The 12,407-nt window shown below is 40.9% G+C and overlaps 1 protein-coding gene across 2 annotated transcripts in view; it reads right to left on the reverse strand.

The window, feature by feature from the left end:
* The window catches only part of LOC148514993 (protein MTSS 1-like), a 166,058-nt gene that overhangs the window by 52,109 nt on the left and 101,542 nt on the right, over nucleotides 1–12,407 (reverse strand). For both annotated transcript variants that reach the window (XM_088480706.1, XM_088480705.1), the window contains exons 5-6: nucleotides 9,433–9,524; nucleotides 3,425–3,499 (exon numbers count right to left, since the gene is read on the reverse strand). In XM_088480706.1, coding sequence (XP_088336832.1) covers nucleotides 3,425–3,499; nucleotides 9,433–9,524 — 167 coding nt within the window. The remainder of the gene's footprint in view (nucleotides 1–3,424; nucleotides 3,500–9,432; nucleotides 9,525–12,407) is intronic.

Here is a 12,407-nt window from a genome sequence, read left to right on the forward strand (position 1 = left end):
AATCTAAGCATGTATTAAAAGCAGGAAGTTTCATTTTGAGACATAAATCCTGTGAATTACACTGCATAGAGATCTGTAGGTCTTGCTTTCAACATAAACGAAAGAAAATATACAGTAGTAAAAACGTATATTAACTGAAGCATAGTTACGTTTATATCAATAAAAGCTATATACAGCAAAATATTGGGGGTGATTCAACTTGAGACGGAATTGCAAAGCTGCACACAAGCAGCTCTGCAATTCCGTCCCTGCAATATGCAAATGCAGCAGACGTGTAGGACACCCTCTGCTGCATTTGCGATCCCAGCACTGCAACTAAAGTCGCAGGTTGGGATAAACATCGAGACCATCGCGATGGTGGATGGCACTGTGTCGCCAGCCAGCTGAGTGATCCTCAGCTGGCTCAGGCTGGCAGGCTTGCGATGCCAGGAAACTGCTTCCGTGGACGCAGCCCCTGGCTTTGCCACTCCCGGAGGCACAGAAGGGCTGCATGCGATCACACAGGACTTGTTATGCACATTCGCAGAATAGGTCCTGTGCACGCACAGATCTCCTATAATCGTGAATCTGTGTCCAGCTGAATTAGCCCCATAGAGCATTCCCTTAGCATTTGATATGACTTTTCCAGCACTAATTTTCATTTTAATACTAACCAATGATTTAGACTGTGAATTCTCTCTCATGTACATATATACACATATGTCCCCAGTTTAGGGGTAACGGGACAGATTTTGATAGCCAAGCAGTGACAATTTTACTGGAGCAAGTCATAGAAAAAAAACTGTTGTGACTGACTGCTGCTGCAGGGGCTGCGCTCCGATTGGCTCTCACTGTCTCAGAGAGCCAAATCAGAGCTAGCAGCCTTAGAGAGGGGAGGGAGTCGGAACTGAGCAGGGTTACATATGAGGCAGACAAGAGTGAGAGGCAGCCTCCAATGAACTCATGAATATGCCATGATGCAGACACAGTAGCCAGGAAGGAGCCAGGGGAGGCATAGCTATCAGGAATTTTTAAAAAACCAACGGAATACCATCAAATGATTTCCATTTGTTAATGGCAATCATCAGACCGTCACCATCACATGGTAAAAGCACCATCAGAACAAAAACCTTGATGGTTAGTAAACATCGAATTCCAATGTCCATCCCTACGCTGAACCTGCAGGCAGTCTCCGCACTGGCGTTGCGGGCCGCACCGGATTCACCAAAATGCTGGCTCCTCAGTGACAGGAGCCGGTTGCGGCAGTGTGACATTCTCCTGCAGCACTCAGCTCCTGTCAGAGGAGGAGACAACAGTACAGGCACTAGCCTTCGGGGGCAACCCAGCATCACCGAGGATGCTGGGCATGCCCCCGGAGGGATTTCCTGTAAGGCCATGCCCCATTTATGTTAGGCCACGACCCCTTTACAGGCGCAGAAGGGGGATATGGGGGTCTCCGGCCACCACTCCTCCAACATGAAGTGCTTCCTCTCCAGCATGATATTCCTGCTCTGCCACACGCCCTGAACAGGAGGCACCTCCCATGAAAGTCAGCATTGTTCTCGGACAGGGGCACCACAACAAGAAAGCTCAACAGGAAGACCAGGAGATACAGGATACCTTGTACAAAGAGGACATTGCTCATCACCATGTTTTGCAGCCGGGGAGGGGTGCACATGGAGGCTGCAGAAATATGCACAGGTGCCCAAGCCCCGAGGACATGCTGCTGATCATGTTTCCGATAGCTGCAATACAGATCTCTCATCCATGATCTTCCTGCCCTTCCCAGCACATCCCACTGTCCGGGCCCCAGCCAGCTGCAGGGCAGCAGCAGGGGGGCTGTGGTGACACTGGTGAGATGCAGGGGGCAGAGAAGCAGGGGGTTACGGTGTGATGCAGAGGCCTGTGGTGAGATGCAGGGGGCTGTGGAAGAAATAAAGAACGCCTGTGGTGAGATGCAAGGCGCTGTGGGGAAATATAGGATGCTATGGTGAAATGCAGGAGGCAGGCTTGAGAAGTAGGAGGCTGTTGTAAGATGCAGGGGGCTATGGTAAAATGCAGGGTACTGTGGTGACAAGGCGTAGGCTGTTATGAGATGCAGGGGGTTGTGGCAAGGTGAAATTGCTTTCGTGCAAAGCAGAGACTGGTTGCTAGTTAATTTCTACAATTAACATTGGAAATTAATTTATTTTAATAATGAGGGAATAATAAGGTAATGCTCTTTGTTTGCAACTTTCACCCAAGCAGCTGCTGTACGACTACCGAATTAATGTGAGAGCACAACCATTGCGCAGTGTTATAGTAAGAGACTTGATTTTTAGAAAGAAAGTCACCTTTTGCCTTCAGTCAATCCTTTAAGTCTTATAGAACTTGTCTATATGTTAGTGTCCAATCTGATTGTATTACTGTGTTTGCCCCCAACTGTAAATTGCAAGAAAATATGATGTTGCTATTGCTATATAATAAATAAAAGCCAATAATAAATAGAGTGTGTTGTTTGTTAACAATTGGCACTATTAGGAGCACTCCTGTCCTTTTGCTAATTTCAAGCCTTCCCCAATATTACAAGGGAATGTGCCTGGCTTGTCAACAAAATTTCAGATATGAACTGATGATGGCCTCTGCTCGGTAGGAAGAGGATTGTGGTGTTTTTTTTATTATACATTTTTTTTTAAAGCTGGGTAGCCAGATATTGCTCTTTAATTGCCCATAACATATTTACTCAAAATAGTGATAGTCAAACAGGTGTGGCACATATGGAAAATAAGGTATGTTAAGGTGCTTTTACTTTTGTATCCTTTAATTAAATTTGTCTGGTTTGACTACATAATTTATACTAAAACTAAGGTTAAAAGGTGACAGATGCATTTAAAGATGGATGGTTCAGCTATAGCATACTAACAAACGTAGAGTAGTAAATACCACAATTTCAATGTTACCATTGTTAGGGTAGTCATTGTGGGGAAACCACAAAAATAAATAGCACATGTGCCCAGTTTACCTCATATATACGTCACATACACATTTTTGAACCATTTCTTTTGCTTGCTATTAAATTTCAAGAAGATCTATAAAAACATACCCAATACAGTAGGTACAACTCAACATCTTTAGTATGAGAAGACAAAAAGAAAACATTGCTAAAGAACAGAGATAAAACTTAAAAAAAACAAAAACCACACTACTATATGTATAAGCAATGGAAAAAAGTTACCTATCAACGTCAGATATAAATCCACAATCAGCCAAACAGAAGAGGTTAAGTGACCATCATCATGTATTTGCAACAGCCCTCAGGCACCCACAATTGATGCGGCTTTTACGTATTGCTATGCTGCGCAACGGTTTGCAATATTGCCGTTGCTATACTCTGCCTACATTATCACACCACTGTCGAGTTTGCATGATTTTCAACCGAAAAAAAATTGCACACCATATCAATTACCTTTCTTCACTTTCTTTTGTAACTTTATTGTATCAGATGATTTCTTCTTTATCTCAGCCCGTGCCTTCTTGTATTCTGAAAGCAGATACAGATCAGTAAGACAAGCATAAGAGAATTGACCAAGTACAAAAAAAAAACAACTAGAAAACTAATGTTTTTTTTCATCCTTCTATACAGTATGTTAATAAATATGGTTTTTTTTCTTCAAAAGACATTATACACTGCATATTTGATAGCAGTTTCTTAGAATAGTCTGTTTGAAATCTAAGTGGATGTAATACTCTACCTGCTTGACATGATCTATTGATGTGACTATGGAAGAATACAGATATCTGGACTTTTTGGAGGTTGTTCATTTCCCATATATTGTCATGGATTCGGTCAAACCAGGACCATAGAAAGATCAGACTCGGGTAGTATGCATATCAATATAAAATAGAGGTCTCATATTTCACCTGTCGTATGGTCATTGTATTAAGTGGCGTAAGTTCATCCCAGACGCAAGTTATAATTTGATGCCCCCTTCGTCAAAGCCGCTGACTCTGTAATGTAGCAATTTGCATGCAGACAGGCTATAGAGAGACGAAGGCAGCAGCTGATGGTCTGACATTGAGCTCTCCACTAGTGTATGGTGGCTTCTCAGGTGCTGGGAAGGGGTGCCATGTATTGGGTGGCCATGACGGTACAATTCCGGGTACATAGTTACAGCCCTAAGTGGGGAGAATATGTTGTGGACAATGAAGGAGGTGCCCCTTCAGAGCTGGAGCCCGGCGGCAGGCCCTTCCATTGTCTCCCATAGTTCTGCCCCTGATTGTACGCTGGACAAACAGGGCAATTTGTTCTTTAAAATATTCCGCTGTATACAGTCTCCCCTTGGCAGTCAGGTGTGAGTCCTCCTTTTAATAGTGATGTGTCACACTGAGAGTGAGTGTTTGGTGTTCTAGGTGCAAGCGTTTTCGTGGTTTTGCCCCACCTAGCAAGATCTGGTGGTGCTCCAACCAGTGGCAGATTTTACCTAGGTACCCCCCAGACCAGCAGTGGGAGCCCCCCTTCAATCAAGAGGGTAAGAGCCGCTGTTGGTTCCAACCACTAACAGCATGCTGTAGTTTCTAAAATAGGCTATTAATGTTAAAATGTACACACTATCTTAAAGACATAATTGCTACACCCTACATATTGTCATAAGACAATGGGGTAAATGTAATAGACTTCGGACTACAAGCATCTGCGAATTACGTGCGATACCGCCCGAAGTAGCAGTCATTTAAAAAGGCAAAACCAGGTTGATTTTGCCTTTTAAATGACTAACTTTAAAACATCGGCGGTCTCGCATGGAACTCGCTGATGCCTGCAGTCCGGTGGCTATTACATTTACCCCAATGTCTCCATACATGATCTGCACATTAATTACAATGCACGTTTGTAAAAAAAATGAAAACATTTTTTTAGTGGTGGCCACCTGGAATTTTTGCCAAGTCAGCAGAGACATTTTATCAACCAACCAAATGCTCCATGTCAAGAACTGACAGCAAAGATAAAATAATTTTCCACCTTTCAGATGACTGTTCTGTACATGCCCTTCCTTTAAACCTTTACAAATCTGTTCTTTGGACATAATTGTATATAATGCAGCAGGAACAAAATAAAAAGCCCTAAAATAAATAAAAATGCAAGAGAACTTTAAAAATATAAAGCAATGTGTTCAGGCAACTTCCAAATGCACATTATTTTCTGGTTTTGAAAATCATAAGCCCAGTCAAGAGGCTGATACTAAACACAACACATATTAGAAGCATTGGTCACATAGCTAATAAATGGAAACTACAGTGCCTTGCATAAGTATTCACCTCCTTTGGCTTTTTAACTTTTTTGTTTCATTACAACCTGTAATTTAATTAATTTTTTTTAATCTGAATTTTAGGTGATGGATCTGCACAAAATAGTCCAATTTGGTGATGTGAATTGAGAAAAATATATATAAAAAAGAATCTTTATAAATAAAATTCTGAAAATTGCCTTGTGCATATGTAATCACCCCATTTGCTATGAAGCCCCTCAAAAGTTCTGGTGCAACCAATTACCTTCAGAAGTCACAATTAGTGAAATGAAGTCCACCTGTGTGAAATCTAAGTGTCACATGATCTATCAGTACAAACACACCTCTTCTGAAAGGCCCCAGAGGATGCAACACCACTAAGCAAGAGGCATCACACCATGAAGACCAAGGTACTCTCCAAACAAGTCAGGGACAAAGTTGTTGAGAAGTACAATTCTGGGTTGGGTTATAAATAAAAAATATCCAAATCTTTGATGATCCCCCTGGAGCGCCATCAAATCCATCATCATCAAATGGAAAGAATATGGTACCACAACAAACCTGCCAAGAGAGGGCCACCCACCAAAACTCACAGACCAGGCAAGGAGGGCATTAATCAGAGAGGCAGCACAGACAACAAAGGTAACCCTGAAGGAGCTGCAGAGTTCCACAGCAGAGACTGGTGTATCTGTGCATGTGACCACAATAAGCCATACACTCCATAGAGCTGGGCTTTATGGAAGAGTGGCCAGAAAAAAGCCATAACTTAGTCATAAAAATAAGACAACACTATTTGAGTTTGCTAAAAGGCATGTGGGCGACTCCCCAAATGTATGGAGGAAGGTGCTCTGGTCAGATGAGACTAAAATTGAACTTTTCGGCCACCAAGGAAAACGCTATGTCTGACACAAACCCAACAACATCCCATCACCCAAAGAACACCATCCCCACAGTGAAACATGGTGGTGGCAGCATCATGCTGTGGGGATGTTTTTCAGCAGCAGGGACTGGGAAACTGATTCGAGTCGAGGGAAAGATGGATGGTGCTAAATACAGGGATACTCTTGAGCAAAACCTGTTTCAGTCTGCCTGTGATTTGAGACTGGGATGGAGGTTCACCTTCCAGCAGGACAATGACCCACAGCAACACTCGAGTGGTTTAAGGGGAAACATTTAAATGTTAGAATGGCCTAGTCAAAGCCCAGATCTCAATCCAATTGAGAATCTGTGGTCAGACTTGAAGATTGCTGTTCACTAGCGGAAACCATCAAACACAATGGAGCTGGAGCAGTTTTGCCTTGAGGAATGGGCAAAAATCCCAGGGGCAAGATGTGGCAAGCTCATAGAGACTTATCCAAAGCGACTTGCAGCTGTAATTGCCGCAAAAGGTCGCTCGACAAAGTACTGACTTTAGGGGGGTGAATAGTTATGCACGCTGAAGTTTCAGTTATGCTACCCTAAATGTTGTTTTGATTCACAATATAAAAAAAACTCAGAACTTCACAGTTGTAGGCATGTTCTGTGAATGAAATGATGCACACCTTCAAACAATCCATTTTAATTCCAGGTTGTGAGGCAACAAAACATGAAAAATGCAAAGGGGGTGAATACTTTTGCAAGGCACTGTATATCCAATAATTGGGATCTTGTAACATGCTTTGTGACCATTTAGTTTAATTTGTGGCAGTGACCAAACTTTATCCTAGTAAACTGTGCTGAACACATCATGGGCAAATCTTTATTTATCTTTTGCAACTCTGCAAATATTTATAGAACAGCTCAACCAAACGGAACATCCAAGTTTTTGTGCAACAGTATTTCATGAACTGATTTGAAATACAGCAGGCTCTGTAATTATAGGATTAGAAGAGATCAGGTAACTAACATTTTGACTGACTCATCTAAAGCCAGAAATGTTCATATACACTGTTTATCGGTCAACTGGACTAGCAACTATTACTGTCAAATTAGAAGCTCAAAGGAAAGCTGTATTAAACAAAACTCATGAAATGTAAAAGGATCCCTGAACCCCAAAACAATCACATCTACTGTGCTCTGTTAGTAAAGCACCACATACCATGACAAAATGGGCATGGCAGCCGTAGGAAGTTAGCAAAAACAAAATGTGTACAACACTTGTGACTGCCTTTACGTGTGTGTGTGTGTGTGTGTGTGTGTGTGTGTGTGTGTGTGTGTGTGTGTGTGTGTGTGTAGGGCAAACGGGTTTACTAAAATCCTTACATAAACAAGAAGTAAAAGTACTTGGAATTCCCAGCGCTGGTGTAGTGAATTGAATTAGTTCAACTTACTATCACACCTTCAGATGTATTTCTTAGCTAGAATCAGAGCATTAAGATAAACGTCCTCACAACAAATATAATTTCCAGGGAAGTATGACACTTAAGTTTAGTTTCATGGGAGTAGCAGTGATATTTGTATTAGATTTGTCACCAGTCCCATATAATAGTAAGTAATAGCTGTATGATACCTGGTGGGTCCGGTAATTAGGGGGTGCAATTCTTCTAATTTGAAACATGCAGAAAGTTTTATAGTTCGGAGGGATGTGTCCTACCTGCACTAAATACACTGTAAAAATAAAGCTTTCCAGTAAGTGGTTCCTCAATGTGGTGGGGGCAACTTTCCAGCCATGGTTTAATGCTCACAACACTGATTTTATCCATATTTCATGGCCTTCAGTGTTACTGATCTGAACTGAAGCCAGCGTTTATGCTATATTCAGGGAAGGATGCCATCAGTTGGGTGAATTTCTTGGGGAAGAATGATGTGCCATCGTACCTGCATAATTCCACACATTGGAGACTCAATACATATAGGATATACTGGCACTAAACACCCTATTAAGTGACTGTATATTGTTGTCTCCATAGCTTATGCACTACCTATAATTAGTTAATTATAAACATTTCAATTACTAGACATAGTGAATTAATGAAGGCTGACCAGAAGGGTAAGGGACCGATTATTAAAATTAAATCAGCCCAGTCATGCCAAACACAGAATGGAAATTTGAAACTAAAATATATACTTGTTACCAGACTTTGTATGTGTAGGTCTGTAACAATTACAACAGTATACTTTACAGAAAACTTCTGGAATCTGGAAAAAAAAAAAAAAACACGGAAAGAATTTGCTACTAATGATAAAAGGTATTCTGATGTTAAAGTTGGATTTATTTTTTAGCCTAGTTATTAAAAGGCTCCCCACACCCTGAGTAGACAAACGCTATTGCTTTCATTTTGGGTGGGAGTTGTACTAATATTGCAGAGGATGCAGAACTATGAAATGTCTGATAGCACACTTTACACAACCAGCAAAAATATGTGAATTATTAGGAAAGTGCCTCGGATGTCACAGCCTACTTATAACCCTTAATTTAAAGACATTGATAAGACTCAATAAAAAACTTATTATAAAACAAATAAAATTAAGCAATGAGGAAAACGCTCTACATAAAGGAATGCCGATCCTATTTTTTCTTACCTTTGTATTTACCGATGTACATAGTAAAAGATAAATGTATACGAATAATTTTGTATTATCTTTATAAAAAAAAAAAGTGTTATAAGCCTTTTAACACTCAATTAGCCCAGTGGTTCACAAACTGAGTACTGTGGGACCCGCGATACCAGGATCAAATAAAGTTATTTAAGGTCAATGTGATAGGCAAAACCAGTGCTGGTGGCTGCAAAACATAAAAATGTGGACAAATAGTAGCACAACCCTGTCCAACACATAACTGTACCTAAGGATGATAGGTGAGCACATTTTACTAACAATTTTTTTTTTTGAGAAAATTTTAGCCTATGGTGCCATGAAAAAAAAATACTGGTACTCTAAGGCACTGTGATTTAAGAAAGTTTGGGAACCAATGAATTAGCCTACACAGTGATTGACATCTTGTCAGTTGCCATACTCCATTTCTTCTCCTAAAATATTCCTGCTAATCTTATTCATATGTGACAATACCCTTACTACACAACAGATCGGGGAACATGACCTAGTGGTAGGTTTCATTATAATTTCCAACAGAACAATTCACAGAAGGCTGAAAATATCTATAAAAACCATCAGGGAAAATAACCGGGGGAAAATTTTTTTGCAAATTTAACTTGTGGGAAATGGAAGTATATAATCAATGAGGTCCAGATACGGATAAGAAGGTATGTCTTACCTTTTGCATGGTCCTTGTCCAGCTGGCTTGCAATCTTCTTCCACTCCTCAATTTTTACTTCTAAGGGATTTATTAAGCTGTCACTTAGGGCTCTGCAAAAAATAAACACAAAACTTTAAAATGTGAGGGAAAGATGACATTAGGCAAACTGTTTTCTATTCCTGTCTGAAAGATACATTAAAAAAAAAAAATAATAAAACCCACAACCAGACTTCTGGTCTAATAGTATTCATGGACATTAGTAAAGAAAATATTACTATATATGAGTTTTCCCTTTAAAAAAAGACAAAGGATAGACGTAATCCTAGATAGAGAACTAGATTTCCACTTACCAAATGTAGTGTCATATCCAATTAGCCGTGGTAAATTACCGCGGCTAAATGGCTCGCCCAGGGCTATCCAAATAGCCCCGAAGTAAGCCTGACAACAGCATTTATCAGGTTTTTTTTGGGGGGGGACCTGATGTATCCCTAAAAATTATCCACGATAAGTGCCGTTTTTTTCGCCCAAAAAAGGGCGAGAATACATAGGTCCGCGAGCTTATTGCAGCTCCTATGTGTTAACGGGCGAACTATCCTATTACTTCACCCAAAATAATATGATAGGGAGAAAAAAAAAAAAATATCGGGACTACCTTCATCACATACACAAATATGGACACACTATTGCACTATTGATCAAAAGTTATAGAGCGCCCCAATTTTTCCAGTTTTTACTAACATTGTAGTCACTTTTTACAGATATAAACACCTGAACACACTTGTGGCATTCCTTCTATAATGAAATAAAATATTTATTTTTCCTAATATTAACACAAACAAGTGAAACTGCGCTATTCAATACAGAATGTCCATATGAAAAATCGTTAAATACCCGTATTGCAGAATAAGTAATGGCTAAGACATACCAATGCAAAGTAACATACAGATTTACTACAAGATTCAAATATACAATATTTCATAAAATTAAATATAAAAAAATAAATTTTGCACTTCAAAAGTGGGATCGCAGGAAAGGTACCGCTGGGCCGGTCACATGCTCCCTTCTGCCGTGATTAGCTTACACTGCCTGCCTGGACTGCGGGTACTGCCATCGGAGCTCAGCTCTGATCGGTCAGCGCGCAGAAGCTTATTCTGAAATGGATGGCCGCAGGTAGGGCTACTGCGCATGCTCAGCCTCCTCCCATGGGACCTTGTGGCGGGTCATGTGCAGCATCATGGAGTCACGCTACACCGCTGAGCAGAAAAGTAGAAGAGCAGCCAGCTCAGAGCAGAAGACAGAGTGTGGGCTGGAGAGACGCAAGTGGGGGGGGACTGGAGAGACATAGGTGCACGAATGTAGAGACGCCATGGTACAAATGGAGAGATGCAGGGGGGTCTAGACCTGCACAGACACAGGCGGACTGTAGACAAAATCTGACAGACACAGGGAGCATATGGCTGGAGAAGCATGGGGGAGGGGGATAATTCTGGGGAGGCACAGTGGGAGGGATAAGGATGGGGGACAGTTAAATTCATGTAGACACCAAATCAAAACAAAAACAGAAACACAATACTGATTAAATATATAAAATCATTTAATCAGTGAAATTCACATTTTTGCTCTGCACTGTTACTATGTATTATCGGGTTAAACCTCAGTTTATGATTATGACCGTTATATTTCTACGTAAAAAGACTATAACTGCCCAGTGAGGCTCAGATTCTTCAGAGGTTCCTTGTTGCAGAGAAACGTCCACAGGTAAAAAGACTTTAGAGCCGACAGGCCTAAAGAGAATGTATTGTCCCCCAAGATTTCTGTTGTCGGTCCTGCTCCCCTCCAGTGGCTTGTCACAGCCCCTCCAGGCCCTATGAGGAGAGAGTATCCTGCCCTCCTCCACAGACCCCATCTCCTCAACAGACCCGCCCCATTAGGCTGCTTCCATAAATTTACCGGCCTGGTTTTACTTCCCTATCCGCCCCTTATAGTAAATAATCCAGGTCACATATATGCCTTAGGATTGATAAATCACACTGGTAGAGAATAATATAATATGAGCCATTTGTATAGTTAGTCCTAATGATTTCAATGAATATAATGGAAATTGAAAGTCTGCTATGGATAGAAGTGTGTTTGTGGAATGACTTGTCCCAAGAGTATGTTGATGATATTGCCAAAAGGTCTAGCTAGAGTAATACGTTCCCAGGTTCAACATGCAGTGGAGCTAACCACCAGGTGAGTTGAACTTTTAGGTTGGTTCTCACCACCACAGCACTTCCAGCCCAGATGGACGAGTGGTGAAGTCAGTGCTGCTGTACAGTACAATGATCATGCTCCAGGTGCACAAAGGGGAAAGTCTTTCAGAATAAAACAAGTGGCTGAGGCATCCAATAATAGCGTGGTGCAGGTCCTCTGACTAGTTTTGCCCCTAAATTAAAATTGTTTATGGTTTTACGCTATGGAAGTCTCCTTTTAGTTAACCTACAGCAATACCAGATCTTCCATCAAAGGTGTTTAGAGAGATCGCTATTTTTGAGAAGTATTTTTACATTTATTACAAAGCACAGGTCCACATATGGCTCTGATTTATTATTTAATTTATTGTGGTAAATTTTAAACACTGATGGGCACTCCCTTGTGTTATATTTTAGAGATGTGCGGGTTCGGTTTTACTCGCCAAAATTATCGCAAGTTCGGATTAGTTCGTATTTATTTTATTGGCGATCCAAAACACGTGATAGCAGATAGCCAATAAGATGCCGTCTTTGAGATCTGATAGAATTAGTATTAAATTGAAAATTTGCAGTGGAAATTTCATCTCAAATGCTAAAAGGGAATGCTCTATATGGCTAATTCAGATGGACGCAGATTCCCGATTATCGGAAATCTGCGCGTGCACAGGACCCATTCTGCGAATTTATTTTATTGGCTATCCAAAACACGTGATAGCTGATAACCGAACCAGCACATCTGTAAAATAAAAAAATAATATACAT

Source organism: Taudactylus pleione, unplaced genomic scaffold (assembly GCF_031769625.1).
Source record: "Taudactylus pleione unplaced genomic scaffold, aTauple2 ptg000256l, whole genome shotgun sequence".
Lineage (NCBI taxonomy): Eukaryota > Metazoa > Chordata > Amphibia > Anura > Myobatrachidae > Taudactylus > Taudactylus pleione.